The 21,977-nt window shown below is 39.4% G+C and overlaps 1 protein-coding gene across 2 annotated transcripts in view; it reads left to right on the top strand.

The window, feature by feature from the left end:
• Positions 1 to 21,977, top strand: part of LOC144610819 (neuroplastin-like) — a 56,913-nt gene that overhangs the window by 16,773 nt on the left and 18,163 nt on the right. Inside the window, exons 2-5 of one of the 2 annotated variants that reach the window (XM_078429743.1) lie at positions 9,311 to 9,658; positions 15,085 to 15,256; positions 16,500 to 16,594; positions 21,758 to 21,891. In XM_078429743.1, coding sequence (XP_078285869.1) covers positions 9,311 to 9,658; positions 15,085 to 15,256; positions 16,500 to 16,594; positions 21,758 to 21,891 — 749 coding nt within the window. The remainder of the gene's footprint in view (positions 1 to 9,310; positions 9,659 to 15,084; positions 15,257 to 16,499; positions 16,595 to 21,757; positions 21,892 to 21,977) is intronic. The other variant, XM_078429744.1, reaches the window with a different exon arrangement.

The raw sequence follows: 21,977 nt of genomic DNA, 5'->3' as shown, positions 1-21,977 counted from the left end.
GATCTCCAGTATGAAAGACAGTCTACTACTGTCTAGTAGTTTCATTACAGCTGTCTCTCTCCAGTTCGTTGGTCGATTTTTTGTCTGTGCTACCCTTTTATTCCATTGCCTGTAATCTTGATGACAAGACTTTTATGTAGCACCTTATGTTTGGTAAGTCCATTAATAGCACATCAATCATATTTTTCTCCCATTGACCTCTGTTACTTCATAAGAAAATATTGTTTATTATGATTTGCCTTTAACCAATGCATCATTCAATTCATAATTCCTGAAGTGGATAAAATATAAGATGCTGGAAATACTCAACAAGTCAAACATTATCTAAGGAGGGAGAAACAAAGTTTAAGTTTTAGATTGATTATCTTTTATAGAACTATGATAGATTTGGTTTTCCACAGATGTTGCCTGTTAAGTATTTTCAGCCTTTTCTTCCATTTCTCAACACTTACCGGGTTTTTTGTTGTTGCTTTTTGATGTTATTTCTGTGTTTCTCAAATTGTCCCCAGCACTGGGGTCAAACTAGTTTGTGGTTAATTAGGTTACCCCTCACCCTTGCAAAGTTCCATTCTCATTGAGCTTGTGGTGAACTGCTGATGGATGATGTTATCAACCAAAGGGCTCCAATAGGCTAAGAAGGGATAAACTACTTTGCTTATATTCGCAAAAGCTATTATTAATGACTTTGATAAGAGTTCTATTAACCCATTTAGTTCTCCGAAGATAGACACAAAAAGCTGGAGTAACTCAGCGGATCAGACTGCATCTCTGGAGAAAAGGAATAGGTGATGTTTTGGTCACCTATTCCTTTTCTCCAGAGATGCTGTCTGACTCGCTGAGTTACTCCAGATTTTTGTGTCTATCTTTGGTTGAAACGAGCATCTACAGTTCCTTCCTACACAATTTAGTTCTCCCTTTTGTTTAGCTCGATTTCCTTTCAGGGTAGGATTGTTGTTATAAACATCTTTACAATAATTGCAGTAATGTTTAGGAAAGGAATCATCAGTCATTTTACCATTTTCCCCTATGTTTCCATATGATATGGAAGGATGCTATTTTCTGTGTATGTCAGCTTTCATTTCTCTCCTTAATGTACTTTAATGTAAATATCACAACTGCAGTATAGTTTTCAACATTTCCATTTGCATTCAAGGCATCATTTACATTACGGTTGAAAAACCCGTTGCTATTAGAAATTATCCTTAGATAATGCTTGACTTGTTGAGTACCAAGCATCCATGGTAATGTGCATTTAGCTTCCAGGCTTACTGGATGACCTTTCTGGTTCATCTGGTACATGTAGCTATTTCAAAAATATGAACTTTTACTGATGTTGATGTAAATATAATTCGACTGATATTGTAAAACTCAGAACTCCAAAGCTTCGTGGAGCATGGAAAGGCGGCAGTGGTGATGAGTGGGCAATTAACCCATCCACCTGCATTTTTGGGAAATGGGAGAAAACCAGAGCACCTAGAAGATGCCCACACCATCGCAGGGAGGACATGCAAACCCCACCCACACAGTATGGAGGTCGGGGTTTAACCTGCAGGCAAAATTAGAGCACATGGTATTGGGGGTAGGGTACTGACATGGATAGAAAATTGGTTGGCAGACAGGAAACAAAGAGTAGGGATTAACAGGTCCCTTTCAGAATGGCAGGTAGTGACTAGTGGGGTACCACAAGGCTCGGTGCTGGGACCGCAGCTATTTACAATATACATTAATGACTTAGATGAAGGGATTAAAAGTAACATTGGCAAATTTGCAGATGACACAAAGCTGGGTGGTAGTGTGAACTGTGAGGAGGATGTTATGAGGATGCAGGGTGACTTGGACAGGTTGTGTGAGTGGGCAGATGCATGGCAGATGCAGTTTAATGTGGATAAATGTGAGGTTATCCACTTTGGTGGTAAGAACAGGAAGGCAGATTATCTGAATGGTGTCAAGTTAGGAAAAGGGGACGTACAAAGAGATATGGGTGTCCTTGTTCATCAATCACTGAAAGTAAGCATGCAGTGAGGAAAGCATGACTCCTCTTGTCATGTTGGCCTTCATGACAAGAGGAGTTGAGTATAGAAGCAAAGAGGTCCTTCTGCAGTTGTACAGGGCCCTAGTGAGACCACACCTGGAGTACTGTGTGCAGTTTTGGTCTCCAAATTTGAGGAAGGACATTCTTGCTATTGAGGGAGTGCAGCCTAGGTTCACTAGGTTAATTCCCGGAATGGCGGAACTGTCGGATGCTGAAAGACTGGAGCGACTGGGCTTGTAGACACTGCAATTTAGAAGGATGAGAGGGGATCTTATTGAAACATATAAGATTATTAAGGGATTGGACACGCTAGAGGCAGGAAACATGTTCCCAATGTTGGGAATGTCCAGAACCAAGGGCCACAGTTTAAGAATAAGGGGCAGGCCATTTAGAACGGAGATGAGGAAAAACTTTTTCACTCAGAGAGTTGTAAATCTGTGGCATTCTCTACCTCAGAAGGCAGTGGGGGTCAATTCTCTGGATGCTTTCAAGAGAGAGTTAGATAGAGCTCTTAATGATCGCAGAGTCAGGGGGTATGGGGAGAGAGCAGGAACAGGGTGCTAATTGTGAATGATCAGCCATGATCACATTGAATGGCGGTGCTGGCTCGAAGGGCCGAATGGCCTACTCCTGCACCTATTGTCTATTGAAAAAATTGCAAATGCTGGATTAAATCGAAGGTAGACACTAAATGCTGGAGTAACAGCAGGTCAGGCAGCATCTCAGGAGAGAGGAACAGGTGATGTTTTGGGTCGAGACCCTTCTTCAGTTGAAACTTCTCGACCTGAAACGTTATCCATTCCTTCTCTCCAGAGATGCTGCCTGACCTGGAGTTACTCCAGCATTTTGTGTCTACCTGGGGTTTAACCTAGATTGGCTGAGCTCTGAAGCAACACCTCTTCTTGCTTTTATTTGAAACCCATTTGTTACTTAATCTTTCCTACCCAACTCGTTCTGTCACACGTTTATTTCTGTTTTCTCAGTTCCTCCTTCTGTCTCCCTCTGTTTTCTCCAATCTTTCATGGTTCTGATGAAATATCATTGTGCTGAAGCCTTTGCTCCATTTCTATCTGCTCACATGCTAACAGATCCTATGAGTATTTCAAGTAGTTTCAATTACATACAAACCCTCCAGTATCTTTAGTGTTTTGCTTAAGAAACATCAGAAATGTTATTTGTTCACATCAGTGTTTCATAGACGTGAGAGTTGGAGGCAACATGAATATTTATGAGATTTGTTTGTTCAGATTTTTATTAAAATGGGGATTTTCACCATTATAGATGTAAATAAAATATTTGCTCATTTGGATCCATATTTTGAACAAAATTGTCATTTATGGGGGGGGTTAGGATTTACCGGCAGTTTGCTAGGACACAAGTTAAGTTCTTGAAACTAATTCTGTAGTTTGGATGATGAATTCCACGTTATTTAATGTTAGCATGTTAAAGCGGTGTTCGTCACTTTAGATCTACCTCATGTTTCAGGCATTTATCTCTGGCCGGCTGTAGAAGTGTCCTTAAGGTGCTTACAATTACCATAAAAGGACAATGCTTCTTCTAAGTGCCAACTATAAACAGGATTCACACTTGCCAAATATAAACAGCTTTTAGCTCTCTGAGAAGCCATGCAGTAATGAAAGCACAAAACCAATGTTACGTAGAGCAAGTTCATTCAATGCCGTAACACTTTTGGACAAAAGTAGTGTGATTGCTTGATATAGATATGGCCAGAGGGGATTTAATTTATAGCAATTAGAAGCTAAACTGTGCTTCACTTTTGGAGAATCGTCATTTGACGTACAGGTATGTAGGTTAATTGGCTGGGTAAATGTAAAAATTGTCCCTAGTGGGTGTAGGATAGTGTTAATGTACGGGGATCACTGGGCGGCACGGACTTGGAGGGCCGAAAAGGCCTGTTTCCGGCTGTATATATATGATATGATATGATATGATTATTCTGGAAATTATTTCCCGACCATTGCTCAATGGACAGTACTTGCCTCACTCGTTGTTGTGAGCTCAGTAGTCACTTGAGACATGCAAGAATTTTACTGCTACATTGTGTGGAGGGGGTTGGGGGGGGGGGGGGGGGGAACTAGGCCAATCATTGCTCTTTAAAAATTCATTAAAATAAGGTTTGTCCAGTATCATGTTGTAGTTTGTGATAACTTACTGGGGCAAAGTTGGATGCAGTATTTTTGTTATAGCAATGGTTACTGTTCATTAACCTTGTGAACACTGCTTTGTGGGAGAAAATTAGTCGAAACGTCTTGCTGAAAGAGAGGAGAAAATGAAGTTTGTAGGATCGTTAGTTAATTCATGTCATACCAAATCTGAAGGTCTCTTTCAATTGAGTTCATTGGAAGCCTAATTTAAAATGTCTGCTTGGAGAGAACAAAATACTTGACTGTGTCGGAAGGAACTGCAGGTGACTGTTCAGGACACTTCAGGTTCAGAAGTATCGTTGCATTGATCTTTGTGCCTTTGAGGTGGTATAATATTTCTCGGCAAGTCAGATTGTTTAAACGGCCATTGAACAAGGAATCTAGGACAATATAGGCAAAGAGCAACAATACAGATTCATCAGTAACTGCGACTTTCAACAGAGTTTGTGTTGGACAGATTCAACTTTTTTATCCATTTTATATGCAGTGCATGTTCACTTAAATCCTTAACAGAAAATAAATCTGCTTATATGATTACTGATGGGAAAATCAGACTACTTGTATCTATTAACAAGTGCTTTTGTTTGGTTTAAATATTATCAAATTATTGGCAGATCATTACTAAAGCAGTTTGTAGAAAAGTAACATTCCCAGATATACTGCTCAATTCTCGCTGAAGTGAGCTGTACGTGGTTTCATTGAGCTGCAAAGCACAATTTTATTTTAATCCAATGAAGTTGCAATAATCTTTATGCAGCTCGTGTCAGCATTATGTAGAGTCAGGTTAGGTCTGGCATAAGATTGACACAGATAATCTTTGACACTGCACCAAATATCTATTTGAACTCCAGCCTTTGAGAAGTGGCCATGATGTCATCTGGACAGACTGCCCTTCCAGCCTACTTTTTACCCCCCCCCCCCCCCCACCTCATCTCCATGCCTTTCTGCTTGATGGATTATGAAGGGTCTTGTGCCATCCATTCTTCTGAACGCCTAGTTTTTCTTGCTACCTTTGTAGCTGAGAGTTAATGGCAAAATAAATCATTGCAGAGACATCCGAGTCTGTGGAAGGTTTTCTGAGCTCCAGTTGGGTTGGGTAACTTGGCTGGGTTTTATTTCTTCATCGCTCATTTTCTCTACGAAATTAGGTCATTTTTGTTGCTGATTCTTGTTACTGCAGAACCTCTGCAGTTAACTCAGAATGAATCAGGAATTGGATCAGATTCATGTGACTTGATTGTGGTTTGGATATTTTTAAACCTTGGGTGTGGCATGAAACTGAGTTAAGAATATAACATCAGAGATGGAGTGGAGTGAGCCATTCAGTCCCTGGTAGCTGCTTGCTTGTTCAACATGGTTGCAGCTCATCTTTTATCTCACTGCCTCGTGCCTGCACTGATCCCGTATCCCTTAATTCCCTTAACATTTAAAAATCTATTTCCTTCTGTATTGAACATGTGCTATAAGCCTTACAGTCGTCTTGGGTAACATTTTCCAATGATTCAATACCCTGATAAAGGATTTAAAACTGGTCCTTTATTTTAAGGCATGACACCCCCTGCCAGACGAAGCCACCAATTCTGAATCTGCCATGTCAAATCCCATTTCATTGAGATTATCTTTCATCTTTCTAAGTAAACAGAGTATCCAGGATAGACACAAAAAGCTGGAGTAACTCAGCAGGTCTGATAAAGGGTCTCAACCCGAAACGTCACCTACTCCTTTTCTCCAGAGATGCTGTCTGACCCGCTGAGTTACTCCAGCTTTTTGTGTCTATCTTTGGCTTAAACCAGCATCTGCAGTTTTTCCTACACCTTCCATGTCAGGAATCGAATTGGTATGCACTTATATGACTTTATGTAGGGACACCAAGCTTGTGTGCACAAATACCAGGTACAATCTCACCTGGCCCTCATGCAATTGCAGTAGGCCACCTTTACTCAAATACTCTTTCCTTATCACACTATCAGTGTTTTTTAGGTTGTTAATGGGAAGAATGTGTTTTATTTAGGCATGTTGGGTTGGATTTTTCCAAGCAAAACATTTGCTTTCGATGCTGACCTTAAATTTGATATCCAAGATGCAGTAATCTCTGGCATCTCACATGGGTTGCTGTCAGATGTCAGTTCAGATGGATTTCTGACATCTAGTAACTATGAAGTCATCCATCTTAATAATCGTACATGATGAGAAGAATGATCGGGTAGATGCACAGTCACTTGACCAGAGTAGGTGAATCGAGGACCAGAGGACGTAGATTTAAGGTTAAGGTGAAAAGATTTAAGAGGGCTAACATTTTCACACGGAGGGTGGTGGGTGTGTGGAACAAGCTGCCAGAGGAGGTAGTTGAACCAGGGACTATCCCAACATTTAAGAAACAGTTGAACAGGTACATGGATAGGGCAGGTTTGTAGGGATATGGAACAAACACAGGCAGGTGGGACTGGTGTAGCTGGGACATGTTGGCCGGTGTGGACAAGTTGGGCCGAAGGGCCTGTTTCCACGCTGTATCACTCTATTAAGCAAACCATCTTGACCTTGCATCAAACATGTGAGTTTACATATAAAGTCTGTGTGCTTATAAGCTGTTGCAGTAGGTTACAACTGGCAAATTGTACTCTTAAAATGGCAGAAAGGTTAGTATTTTCCTGTTGGTACACAACAGCCAAGACATGCATATATAGTAGGTCCTTCTCTTTGCAAACTGATCTAGCCTTAATTAATTATTTCAAATTTCTCTCTGTTGCATTGGATGGAGGTTGATACTTCAAAATAATGTTCTTTTGGTTAAATACCTTTGTTTCTGAACCACAAATGTTTGTAGCTTCCAGGGCAGATTTAATTGAAAGGCAAAATATTACATGAGGAGCAGAAGACATTAACATAAAAACAGATTCAGTCCTTCCGTGGGTAATATCAGGAGGTAGTACAAATAATCTGTGTTTGTGTTTATAAATTGTTAGTTAATTTTAAACCTTGAATTTTGTCAATTCAAGGTATCGAGAAATGATGCAAATCCAGTATATGGGTTTGGGTCTCTGATCAACTATGATTGATGTACGGTAGACACAAAATGCTGGAGTAACTCCGCGGGTCAGGCAGCATCTCGGGAGAGAAGGAATAGGTGACGTTTTGGGTCGAGACCCTTCGAAGGAATGGGTGACGTTTTGGGTCGAGACCCTTCTGAAGGGATGGGTGACGTTTCGGGTTGAGACCCGAGATGCTGCCTGACCCACTGAGTTACTCCAGCATTTTGTGTCTACCTTCGATTTTAACCAGCATCTGCAGGTTTTTTCCTATACATATGATTGATGAAATTAGGTCATTTTTCTGCTATTCATATGTGAGTATGAATTTACTAATATAATGTACATTCCTGATGTTCACCTTTAAAATGCTGTACACCTTTTCTTTATTATTCTTCTGCTAGTATCATCCAATCGAGCGGCCAGTCCAATTTACATACACAAGTGATATTTTGTCACTAGGATTACTAAAAGTCTTGTATATGTTTGTGCTACTGCCTCCTCGGCTAGATGTGGCATGGTTATTCTGTGCCAGTAAGGCTGATCCCTTAGATTGCAAACAATTGCATGACATGGTTCAACATTTCAATGCTCAGCTCTATGGCATGAATGATATTATCATTGATAATAAGTTGCCAAAATACATTTAATGGGGAACCAAATAGAGATATTAGAGCAAATGGTTGGTGTTTTAACAAGTATCTGAATAGAGAAAGATTAAGTGGCAGAGATTTACAGAGGGAATTCCAAAATGAGGGGCCTAAACAGTTGCAATGTGCCAACATGATGAAGTAATTAAAAGTTGAAAGTGTAAGTGTCTAGAAATAGAGATGTGCAGAAGTCTGAGGATTTTTAGAGTATGAATGGTGAAAAATATGGAGGTTATGGAGGATTATGAGAATAATGAGAAATTTAAAACTTAGACACTAAATTCAATTAGTTTAGGTCTCTTTTTCAATATAACTAACATAAGGGTGTAAATGTGCCAGTGATATTTCTCATGTCAATTACTGAATGCCAGTTTTTCTTAAATCTGCTAATTGGTAGTTGAACTCAATATTCAGAAGTATCCCTTTGGATATATTGGCTATGATTTCTATTTATCTAAGAGTTTCAAAGAATAAAAGCTTGATTAACAATTGAGATTGTCTAAAAACTGAAATAAATGTTTAGATAAAGAACCCTTGACATTGTTATTTTGATTTTAATTAAAATTTATTTGTGTACATGGTTGTGATCGTGTTTTGTGAATTTTGCAAGTGCTAAAATATGTAGGAATCTGTTCAAACCACCCAATTTATGGCAGGCAAAATTGATTTGTTCCTTGAGAGTTACATTATCTCTCTTCAGTTTGTTGATAATCAGTAAGATGACTGCTTCTAACTAGATTTCCCAGTGCAATAAAATGAATCAAGTGGTTTATTTATGACTGTTCTATGATGTTGTGGTATAATGGAGTTGGGTATACTTTGTGGAGTTTATGATTATTGAGAAAGTTAGTGGACTTTCCTGCTCTGGATGTATTTCCAGTCACGTAAAGTGGCTTCAACATTCCAAAAAGCTCTGAGTTTTGTGTATTGACTGGTAAGGGGTTTTGTGTATTGATTGGTAAGGATCCATGTCAGTTAATACTAGCTAGGTGATTAAATTTCCAATATATCTCAAATGGCCAGTTACACAGAGTGCAACAAACTATTTGCCCTGTTGTTCTTTATATTTTTGCACATATCATAAATTTCTAAAAATTCCAAAAAATCCCTGGCCATTTCTACATTATTTCTGTCCTGTGCAATTCTTCGGATAGCCTGTCCTTTTCTTAATGATTCCTAACAAATTCTTTGAGGACAGTTTGACCCTACAATTAATTAAAATTCCATACTCCACTTTTTGTATGTACCCTTTTTCCATGTCTGTACCTAACATTGTGATTTTCTTAGAATTATATACACTGTTCTTTTCTTATATTGTTTTCTAAGCTAATGTAGAAATGAACAATTTCTGTTTATATGTCTACAGTTAAGACTATTCTCAGAGTTTAGGGTTGCTTTGATTGCTCTATCACTACATTTCTACTACCCTCCCTCCAGCTGGGTTTGTCAAGTCACCCTTGTCAGAAACTAAGCTGACAGGAGATACCTTTGAGCTGTACTGTGATGTGGTAGGGAACCCCACACCCGAAATCCAGTGGTGGTACGCCAAGGTCAACAGGGGCGACTCGTTCATACAACTATGGAATGGTGTTTGGAAGCAACGGGTTTCAATAAGCACGGCTTACGGCAGCAATGGAGTGAGTGTACTGCGTGTCACTAGGTCGGTCCTGGAAGATACGGGGACTTATGAGTGCAGGGCCAGCAACGACCCCAGGCGGACCGACCTCCGACAAAATCCAGCCATTACCTGGATACGCGCCCAGGCCACTGTTGTCATCCTACCAAGTGAGTACTGCATATAGTAGTACCATTAGTAGTTCCTGCTGGGCATTGAGACCTTGCTCCTTTCCTCTTGTCTCTACTTAATTCTTCCCCACCACCCTCCTCATTTACAATGTTGTAGACCTGCACTCCCATTTAATCGTCCAGAAATGCCTGGATTATTGTACCTTGTCTTGCCTACCCCCCCCCCCCCTCATGATGCCTCTAGTTTGTGAATAACTTCCATTAGAAAAAACCCGCAGTATTGAAGCCATACTACTCCGCAGAGTTCCGTATTAATCGTGTAGTATGTATTGTAATGTGTGTGCCCCATAAATCCCTTGCCATCTAAGTAACCCCCCCTCCCCCCTCTTCCTCACTTTCCCCTTGAACATTGTGAGCCCTGTAGCCTGAGCAGTTGTGTGTTTAATCGATCATTGTATTGAACCTTTTAGTGCTTGAGACACAAAGCTGCTAACCAGATCCATTTTCTTTTGAAGCAGTCATGGCAGCCGCTAGAGTGCTGATGAATGCCTGCGTGGGTGTGCATGTGAAGTTTTATTTTTACTGCTTGCTGGATACGAGACAGATGGCATAGCGAACTGCAACGAGAGATGCTCCGCATGCTAATTGGCATCTGCAACTGCAGGGCATTACAAAATGGTGCAGGACAGTGGTGTTACAATTATCTTTAATACTGAAGCTTGGTACTGATTAGATTTGGTGCACTCATGATCCAAGTAATAGAATATTAAATTTATATTTGACGGTGCATTTTACTAGCTAGGCATATTTTGAACCTTATAAAAGTTGACATTACAAATAGAGCAGTTATTTCAATTTAAATTGAATTGCAGCAATGCTAAATGCAGTTTGCTGAGGGGCATAGATTCCACTTTTACAAAGTTTCTTTTTAAAGCCATAAACGTGAGGTTTGCTGTGTGTAGATGAATTCATGAGGAGTATGAGGAAGATGATGTTTTGAGCCCAAGATTTGCATGGTTTCTGAATGACTATTTCTACTAACTTAATAACCCCGAGAGAGCTAGTATCATTTTATCATTGTGCAAATGCACAGCATTGAAAATGTTAACCAACTAAGACCAACATCAAAATTTTATTAATCATACTTCTTAAAGCAAAGTGAAGTCTGCTGATCATTTAAAAAAACTTAGATGTTAATCAAGTTTTGTGCATTCTATCTGGTTGTTCAGAGAAAGAATGACTATGTAAGTATTAGCAATTATGCTAGATTCGTGGAACCCTTTTTATCTCAGAGATCTGGATAACCTTTATCATCATGAAGAGATTTCACCTGCATTTGAAAATGCGGTAGAATTATACCCTTTTCCCAAAAGTTGCTGCTCAGCAAGATTTAAGTCATGTAGGTCAGTGCCTTCATTTTAAAGTGGTGAGAAATGTCAGAGAATATTTACAATATTTGTTGATAATTTCTCGTCTTCTGCTGTAGTTAATGGAAAGTTTAATGTTGCATTATTCTTCATTTGAGGGTATTTCTTTCATCATTTATTTTTCAGTACTAATGGTAAGTTATTTGATATCAAAATTGTAAGAACAACACAATCAGGATGGTGAGTACATCATTAAAGACACTGATCCTGCTCCTGACAATTCTTTCTTCAACCTCTGCACCTCTACCCCAACATGCTTATTCTTCCCATCCCACAGACTAGAGCACACCATAACTATACTCTGCTTTCCATATTCACTTTCGCCTCCTATACCATATCAGCTTTTTATAAATATCCCTTTTCCTAAAGTAGTCTGCATAGTCTGCTTAATTTTAATGGGATCATGTCTTTAAGGTAATGTTCTTTTTTTTCACATAGATCGTGCAATAAATGGAATATTATTCCTTTGACCATTTAAAGTTCAGCAATCTAAGTTGTACTGAGTTTCCTTTATTTGTTGTTTTCAAATATAAGATGCTCTTTGGGATGTCAAGTGATATGTAGTCTTAGGACATTTTGATTTAGAATCTTTTCAACACATTCCCGTAAAACCCTGTGTGGAGAAAAACATTTATTAATATGCGGAAGAAAAAATAAATTCTAAATGTAAACTGATACAGAGAAAGATAGATGCAAAACCTCTAATTTTGTTCCTGAGATGAGATGGATGGAAATCTGACCTTGTTTCTTCCATTCTTTTTAATTGCATTGGAAATTTCAACAAACAAGACTGAAATATGTAAAACATCGTATTCATGATTGAAATTAACTTATTTTTCAAAGGCACTGTGCAGGTCAAAGAAAACACTTTGGAGGTTTAACTTCCATTCCATTGTAGCAATGCCAGTTGAGATAGTGCTTGACTCATGAATGGGCAGAATTGGGATGTTTGACTAACTGTCCTTGCAGTCCGTTATGCCAGTCATATTTGAGATATTTAGGAAGAGAATGTTAGCATGCAGACTTAGCTAAGATTCATCTCCAGTGGCAAGGAGAAAGACTGATGTGAATATGGTCAGGTTGAAGGAGATATGGGCAGAGGGAATTGATACTTGTAAATGTATTTCCAGACAGTGATGACAAAGTTGTTTTAAGGTGGAGTTAGAATAGTTCTGTTGGGAGAGGGGAATTTGTGGATCAGCAAAACAGTAGTTACAAGTCTGCTGAAAAGGAAACAAACAACTGAATTTTGGCAGAAGGAGAGCCAAGGTTAAGCAGAAAGTCATTTACTAATGTGTTAGTATGGATATGCCTGGAGATGATGATGGAAAGCTTTTAAAGGCCCTTATGTTGAGGAAGCTAGAATCGGTTCTGCAGGTAGAAGTAGGTTATCTATCTCAAAGAGTGGATTGAAGGTCATAAGTTCTTTAAAAGCTGAGTTTTCAGTGATATGTCATTAACAATTTTGGTGATATCAAAAGGACATTGGTTTAAAATAATAATAGACTGCATTAAATAGTTTTTAAAAAGTACTGCATTAAGCATTTGAATCTTCACGATCAACACCAGTGGAGACTCTATAATTGCTCGCACTCTTCACATTTTTTACAGAGGAAGCAAACCAGTTACTGACACCCAAATGTAGTAAACAGTTTACTAATCTCAAACGTACCTGGTGTTTTTTCATTAGCGTAATTGGATTTATGTGTCTGCATTGGGTTTTGCAGCTGACATATAGCAGTAGATCAGATTAAAGATTTGTTCGGGAAAATAAAACCAGACCCGAATACTGAGAAATTTATCCCGCACCTGACCCAGTCACTGTTGTGAGTGTAGGTATTCTTTGATTTGTGCATGTCTCGTTTGCAAATTTTCTCCTTAACACGACTGAATCTTTAGGGCGCCTCGATTTCCAAATCTATTTTTCACTTTGGCGAATAACGTACTGCCCTATTCCTTTTGGAATGTGCTGTGCCAAAAATTAGCACTATACATTTTACCGAGCCTTTACTATTCACCAAGTTTTCTGTGAAAGCACTCCTTTAATAAATTGTGGAATACCATTGTAACATTATGAAATATGCGACTGAAGATGTCCGAGATATGGAGCAAAATATGGAGCAAAAAAACAAACTGCTGGAGGAACACACCGGGTCAGGCATTATCTGTGGAGGGAGAGGGATCGTCAATCACCTTCCCTCTACCTCCATAGATGCTGTCTGACCTTCTGAGTTCCTTTAGAATTGTTACTTTGCAACATACTAATGATCTATTTAAGGATGAATATTAAATGTTGATCAAGAACAGAGGGCGTATGTAGTAATGCTGAGAAACTCATCCTGAATAAAATACTGATCCAGTCTGGCACGGCCGAATCCAGACCTCAGTGTTTTATCTGGATGTGCACCTGACCCAAACCCTGTGCATAGCCTTTGGATTTGGGTTGGATAATTGGGTTCAAGTTCAGTTTAGCAACCAATGATGTAAAGTGTAGATTACATTCAGCAAAAAACATCCCAAAATTGATGCCATCTTTTTTGTTTTAATATTTTGTTTAAAAAAAAAATCCCTAGTTCCAACTATTTGAACTAGAAGTTCTCCTAGATTGAAAGTAGGAAATTTGTGTATATGTTGTATGTTGAAAGACTGGAGCGGCTAGGCTTGTATACACTGGAATTTAGAAGGATGAGAGGGGATCTTATCGAAACATATAAGATGATTAAGGGGTTGGACACGTTAGAGGCAGGAAATATGTTCCCAATGTTGGGGGAGTCCAGAACCAGGGGCCACAGTTTAAGAATAAGGGGTAGGTAGGCTATTTAGAATGGAGATGAGGAAAAACTTTTTCACTCACAGAGAGTTGTAAATCTGTGGAATTTACTGCCTCAGAAGGCAGTGGAGGCCAAGTCTCTGAATGCATTCAAGAGAGAACTAGATAGAGCTCTTAAGGATAGCAGAGTCAGGGGGTATGGGGAGAAGGCAGGAACGGGGTACTGATTGAGAATAATCAGCCATGATCACATTGAATGGTGGTGCTGGCTCGAAGGGCCGAATGGCCTACTCCTGCACCTATTGTCTATTGTTGCCAGTATTTGATTGTGGATGCTTTAATAAATGGACAGTGTTTAGTGTTCTGCCTGCACCATATTTATTTTGTGAATGGCTTTTGATTGTTCATTTTCTCATCTAATTTTCCAATTTCAAATAATTCTATTCATTGGGCCTGTCGATTTTTTTACTAAATCAGTTCTCATTGTCACCTAATTTAAACCTGCCTGAGACCCTAACCTTTACCAGACTGACCCTGCTAACTTATCACTTAACTCTTTTGAGAATAGAGAATAGATTTACAGACAGGTGCAGGGGAATGAATTAAATAGCCAGTAATGGATGCATTTCTTTATATAACCCATAGAATTAGTTTTAAGCATGGAATTTCACTTATTGTAAACGGCCATTTTCAACTCGCACAGGGTTAAATTAATAGTAGTGGAGTCAATCGTAAATTCACAATACATAGAAGAACCTAGTCCTGTCTTTTTATCTTTATAATCACCTTTCAGCATTGCCAAGTGCAGACTTGGCTTGCAGCTAAGCCAGCCTGACATGTCATGTCGTGACGATGCTGCTGTTCACCATGCATTCCACTTGCGTCAGGATTTTCCACAAAACAATTTTCTCTCTAGATTTGTAGCCAGATAGAGGGACAGCAAATAACCTTGAACTTGTCAGCAACAAACTCGGCAGTCATCTCAGCCTTTTTCGATCTCAGTGAATTGAGCTCTAAACCACATTGAGTGAATTTGCGAGGCAATAAGGGTTTTTGTGGAGGATAGTGTTTGCTACTTTGCTATTATTCAGCTGTGGGCACAGTTTTTGAGTTAATAGCAGCACTGTAAGTGAATAAACACAGCAGTTCATCGAGAGAGAGTTGTATTTCCGAGTGGTTGGTGAGACTGAGAGTTGGCTGCATTTGTTTTTTGCTGTGCACTGGCATCACATTAATTAACAACTTCTATTTTGCTCTGTGCATTTCAGAGCCAAAGATCCATTCGACTGAAGAAGTTATTTTAAAGCCTTCAAACACAGAAATCAACCTTTATTGTAACCTGACTATGACATCAAGTCCCTGCAATGGTAGTTACTGGATTAAAGACGGAGAAGAGATTACCGGAACCAGGAATTTTGCTGCAAACAGCACCGAGTACAAGTGAGAACTATATCTTTAGGCTTGTGTAACCAAGTATGAACTTTTGGAATTTAAAAAGGTGCGAGTAAATTAGCTTTGTCAACTGCCTCTGGATGTCAGTAAAGTTATGGGACACTATCTCATTCAAATTAAGTCCATTGGAGTAAATTCAGTGATTGGATGCATTATGCAGTTGTAAAGAAATTTGTACATTGAATCTGCCCGATACCGTTTTCAAACCTAATTCAACTACTTTTGTCAATGGCAAATGATGCCATTGTGGTGATCTGAGGTGTAATCAGACATTTGCTTTTGCACGATAACAAATGGTGCTACAATCCACGTGATCAACTCTTCAAAAGCATTGTTGCATGTGACCCGGAGGACCTTTCTCTCTTCCGTCTTCCCATCTGTGTTTGTGACGCGCATACCGAGAACAAATAGGCCAGTGTTTATTAACCATCTTTTGAGAAAGGATTGTGAACTGCCTTATTGAGCTACCTTATGGCAGTAATCATGTCTCCAGTCAATAACTGCATTCAGTGTCACAGGCTGGATCTTTTTCTGGCATCAGAAAATTGTATGAAAGTTGTCGTGACCTATTTTCCCATTTTTTTAAATAAATGTAATTAACAGAATGGAGCATTTCTCAAAAAGGGAAGAGGGAAACTAAATTAAATAAAACTATTCTGTTTAAAAACATTTTCATAATTAACCAAATACTTTAACATAAGCTATTGCCAATATGGTTGTTATCTCGTTTAAATTTTAAATCTACTTATTGGTCTTTTTAAAAGGATCTTTTATTTGCTCCTAATAGTTCCTCACCCAGAAATATCACATACATGTGCTAGCATATGATCTGTATCATGTTCAAATACTCCATTGTTTATTTTTAGTGACTCTATCTAGCACTGGCATCTTCATGCTGCAGATGTTTCGATGTTGGTTCTTATGAAATCAGTAGGGGCTTTTTTTCCATTCCCAAAGTGATATAAATAGAAATGAGATAAGAGTGCATTTTAAAGCCAGGGTCAAGCAACCTGGTGTATCAAGTCATTAAAGGCCAAGTACATCTTTTCTTAAATAAGGAGAACAAAATTGGAATCCCTTCTTAAAACACGTGTTTTATATGATATGTCCTGCCACTGATGGACACTCAGTATATTTGAAAATATGATTTAAAATTTTTCATTTAACACAATCAAAGAACTTAATTTATCTAATCATATTTCACTCCTTTTTTATCTCCTTTGTAATCCAGGATTGTCAGACCGAGAACAGATGATTCTGGAGAATATCAATGCGTCTTTACATTTGAAAGTTCGCCTCCAGTCAATGCCACGATTGATGTCAAAGGTAGGCTCTGTCTCCATTTAAGAGAGACGCAAAATGCTGAAGTAACTCAGAGGGAAAATAATGCCAACAGAGCACTTTCCCTGAAAGTGGTGTCAGAGGTAGATGGGATGGTCAAGGAATCTGTTTTCTGTGTGGATGCTCGAAGTGCCTTTTATATCTCACATCATTTTAATGCTCTTACTACCTAATGCAATTCACTTGTGTCAAGCTGTGCATGTGCATGCTGGGCGGCACGGTAGCGCAGCGGTAGAGTTGCTGCTTTACAGCGAATGCAGCGCCGGAGACTCAGGTTCGATCCTGACTACGGGTGCTGCACTGTAAGGAGTTTGTACGTTCTCCCCGTGACCTGCGTGGGTTTTCTCCGAGATCTTCGGTTTCCTCCCACACTCCAAAGACGTACAGGTATGTAGGTTAATTGGCTGGGTAAATGTTTAAAAAAAATTGTCCCTAGTGGGTGTAGGATAGTGTTAATGTATGGGGATCGCTGGGCGGCACGGACTTGGAGGGCCGAAAAGGCCTGTTTCCGGCTGTATATATATGATATGATATGATATGTGATTTTCGTCTCTTGGCTTAAGCGAAGGAAAGGCAAAACAATAATTTTGGCTGTATTTAATGAAGAGCTGTAGGGGAATCGTGTTTAGTTTAGAGTTACAGCATGGAAACTGGCCCTTCGGCCTACTGTGTGCGCACATCTCGGGCCGAGACCCTTCTTCAGTCTCAACGCAAAACGTCACCTATTTTTCCAGAGAAGCTGCTAGACTCACTGAGTTACTCCAGCATTTTGTGTCCAAACTAAAATATTAATATCTTGAAGTAGCCGCAGTAGGTTATTCGTGCTACAAGCAATCCAGAGATGTGTTCATACCCCATCGCTGCTGTTTTTAAAATAGAATTTAGTGAAAGTGGGACAGTTCTTTGAAGCAAAAGCTGCCCTCATTTAAAAACTGGTTATGACATTGAAGTCTTTTAGAACAGGGAAAATGTTCACAAGTGAATCCAGTTCAAAACTATCTGGTTCATTCCTGTGAATGGACAATAAATACCAGGCGCGTGAGTATTGCTCACATCCTATTTACAATGTTTTACAATGTGAACATGTAATTATTTGCCTGCACTATGTCAGTATAGATGATGGGTTTATTAATTTTAAACTGTCACAGAAGAGTCTCGACCCGAAACATCACATATTCCTTTTCGCCAGAGATGCTGTCCGACCCGCAGAATTATTCCAGCTTTTTGCGTCTATGGTTTAAACCAGCATCTGCAGTTCCTTTCTACACTGAAAATTTCTTGTTGTTGAAATGTGAATGAATTGGAATTTATTTGCTTTTTAAGTAAAGTTAGATAATTCTGTTCTCATAATTAAGGCTTTAAAATAAGAAATGGAGCATGATTAGATCATCCACTCCTTCGAGCTTGCTCTGCCGTTCATCAACGTCATCACTGATCTTCATTTCAATTCCTGCACTACCCTTGGATCCCTTAAGTCCCCGGAAACCCTTGGGAAGAGAAAGGAATTAGTGTTGCATCAAAAAGGCCCTCTGCCTTTTTGTGCGACACATTTTTCAGTAATAATGCTGAATTTTTTCCACAGACTAAAAGGCCCAAATATCATTGCTGGCAGGAGGAACAAAATAAGAGATACTTTTAGACAATAGACAATAGGTGCAGGAGGAGGCCATTCGGCCCTTCGAGCCAACACCACCATTCAATGTGATCATGGCTGATCATTCTCAATCAGTACCCCATTCCTGTCTTCTCTCCGTACCCCCTGACTCCGCTATCCTTAAGAGCTCTATCTACCTCTCTCTTGAATGCATTCAGAGAATTGGCCTTCACTGCCTTCTGAGGCAGAGAATTCCACAGATTTTTTAGACTTCTGTGCAGTATTTACCTCACAGAATGGAGAAATTCAAATAAACAATAATAAATGTCACAGAAGATGCTTTGGAAAAATGTTAGTTTAGATTAATTGAAAACAATTAAATAGTGCAGCAGAACCAGAAAAAAAGTATATACATGCATTGTATAAATCCTAAGTAGAATACTACTTGTGGTTTGGAAAAGTATAAGATTTCCTTAAATAAAATAAAAGCATTAACGAAGAAAAGACACGGATGTCTTTCTGGATTGGTGTAAAACCGCTCTGGCACACTAATCTCCTGTTACTGGGATTGGTTTATGTGTAGCAGCTGAACTACAATTTAAATGGCTTCAATTGTCAGGGATTAGATGTTAGTATAATACCCACCTTGTATCACCATTTCCATCATCAGCAACAACGGCTTCACATGGCACATTTAGCATTGTAAAACGCCATGTGAAGGTTAACAATTTTACTCGGATAGAAGGCACTGACCTGATGTCTTATATTTCAACATCTGCTCACTGTTCAAGTTTGAAAGGAGGCTGCTAAAACTGACACTCTGCTTTCTGCCACTCTGGCACAGTTTAGCAGAGTCCACTGCATGCACGCATGTAATTAGGTCATCGTTCATATGGCTGCAACTTAATCCTTTCCAAGCATCAATAGTTCCTCATGCTCCACCAGATCCATTTCAAAACTCCTTGTTCATTTGAACCTCTCCAATATATCATATATGAATGATGTCACCCCAACAATTGATCTATAATCACTTGTGCTTCAGTATTGTAGGAAAGTAACTGCAGATGCTGGTACAAATCGAAGGTATTCACAAAATGCTGGAGTAACTCAGCAGGTCAGGCAGTATCTCGGAAGAGAAGGAATGGGTGACGTTTCGGGTCGAGACCCTTCTTCAGACTGACTTGTATACACTGGAATTTAGAAGGATGAGAGGAGATCTTATCGAAACGTATAAGATTAATAAGGGGTTGGACACGTTAGAGGCAGGAAACATGTTCCCAATGTTGGGGGAGTCCAGAACAAGGGGCCACAGTTTAAGAATAAGGGGTAGGCCATTTAGAACTGAGATGAGGAAAAACCTTTTCAATCAGAGAGTTGTGAATCTGTGGAATTCTCTGCCTCAGAAGGCAGTGGAGACCAATTCTCTGAATGCATTCAAGATACAGATACAGAGCTTTATTTGTCATTCGGTACCGAGGTACCGAATGACAAATAAAGCTCTGTATCTGTATCTTGAATGAGCTAGATAGAGCTCTTAAGGATAGTGGAGTCAGGGGTTATGGGGAGAAGGCAGGAACGGGGGTACTGATTGAGAATGGTCAGCCATGATCACATTGAATGGCGGTGCTGGCTCAAAGGGCCGAATGGCCTCCTCCTGCACCTATTGTCTATTGTCACCCATTCCTTCTCTCCTGAGATGCTGCCTGACCTAATGTGCTTCAGTATTGGTAGCTGCCTACGATAAATTCAAAGTTGTGCCAAACAAGTTTACATAATTTAACAATGCCGAGTCCTGACAGTGATTAATAATGAATTATTTTAAAAATGTAAAATCCACATGTAACCATTGAGTCATGATAACATAAAATGCTGTGAGTGCTGCGAATATTTGAAACACTTTTGGTTCTCTCAGAGTGTTTCACAATGCGAGCCGTGAAGGCCTTGAATAAACAGACTTGTTTGAGAAACTCACCATTGCTCTACGAGATGTTCTTTGTGTTTGTAGCTGAGCTGTAATTAAGAGGGCAACTGGGGCCCCACCTGAAAGCCAGATTCAGGGTACAGATTAATTAAAACATAAAATTCCCTCCAACAGTCTCCAATCCCACACCAAGTCTATTAAGTGTGGCTTCACAACGTTGACAGAAGGCAAAAACGTTCCATAGATTAGCATTTCATCGGCATCTGTCAGCGGGCGGGGGGGGGGGGGGGGGGGGGGGGGATGCAGGACCTCAGAACGGGGCTGCATGATGCCTGGCTGTTGTCCCCAGCTGCCCATGTGTGTCGCAGGTACAGCCAGTCAGCATGGTCTGCTCTCTGCATTCAGTAACAGGTGAGCGTGGGAAGACAGGGACAGTTGGTAGTGAGGTGTTAAATATACATCCAGAGCCTTGCTGCGTATTATGACTGTTTCGTAGACATGCTCCAATGAATTTTCCTTTCAGCGGGCAGGGGAGCATGATCAGTAAACCGTTCATTTAACTTGCTGACTGTAGATCAAGGATACAAATAATGTCCTTCCTTTGTCCCGCCCCCCTGACATCAGTCTGAAGAAGGGTCTCGACCCGAAACGTCCCCATTCCTTCTCTCCCGAGATGCTGCCTGACCTGCTGAGTTACTCCAGCATTTTGTGAATAAATACCTTCGATTTGTACCAGCATCTACAGTTATTTTCTTATACAAATAATTGAATTGTAGATAGACGTCTGGAATTGGCTTACTTGGTAACTGAAGAAAACATGCAGTTAGGAAACTGAAACATTTAAGATAGCGTTCGAGACAGTGAGGTTCTGAATATAACATTTGATTTATTCAAGCAAATAATCTCCAGACAAATGTGTTGGAAGGAAGCCAAACCATGGTACAGATCAGGTATTAAAATTGTATATTCTGTTCATCTTTGCTCATTGAAGGGAGGAATTAGATTTACCAGTAGTACAATTTAATTCAAAATCATCATTCGAAAACATTGAATTATAATATAAATTACGTTCTTTTTGATTAATGGCTGTACAGGTTTGGTGGAAATTGAAGATGCTCATATAATAGAATACATTAATTTAGAGAAAAACTATGGTAATATCACATCTGACCTGAGGAGTTGAGCATTCAGATAAGATGAATGTAGGTATGTAGGTTAATTGGCTGGGTAAATGTAAAAAAATTTAAAAAATTAAAAAAATTGTCCCTAGTGGGTGTAGGATAGTGTTAATGTACGGGGATCACTGGGCGGCGCGGACTTGGTGGGCCGAGAAGGCCTGTTTCCGGCTGTATATATATGATATGATAACACATTGAAGGTGGTGATAGTTGTGTTAAACTGGCAAGTTATTCTTTTTGAGTTTTCAGAGCACCTGAAATAAATGTTGAATGTACAATGAGGCAAGATGACGAACTGACGTAAGCAACATTTTAAATTGGGGGGAAAATGGGTGCTAAGAATTTTGCCATCAGTTTGTTGTTTACATAAGCATTAATAAGGAGTGAATTTTGAACTGCTTGTTCTATTCCTTCAGTACTCTTCAAATATTTTATTTCATTATCTTATGTCCTAGCACGTCCGGAAATCACTGGTCACAAGAAAAGTGAGAATAAGAATGAAGGACAAGAAGCTCTTATATACTGCAAATCTGTAGGATATCCCTATCCTATTTGGACCTGGCATAAGAAGGTGAAAGATGAATTTGTGGTGAGTCTGGTTTGCTGAATCTCATGCTTGGAATGCTTGCCATTTTCTTTTAATTTGAGTTCAAGTTCTTCACTTGAAATAATGTG

The sequence above is a fragment of the Rhinoraja longicauda genome, chromosome 38 (genome assembly GCF_053455715.1).
Source record: "Rhinoraja longicauda isolate Sanriku21f chromosome 38, sRhiLon1.1, whole genome shotgun sequence".
Classification (NCBI taxonomy): Eukaryota; Metazoa; Chordata; class Chondrichthyes; order Rajiformes; family Arhynchobatidae; genus Rhinoraja; species Rhinoraja longicauda.
Note: the sequence above shows the minus strand (reverse complement) of the source record. Positions and strands in the feature narration are given on the sequence as shown.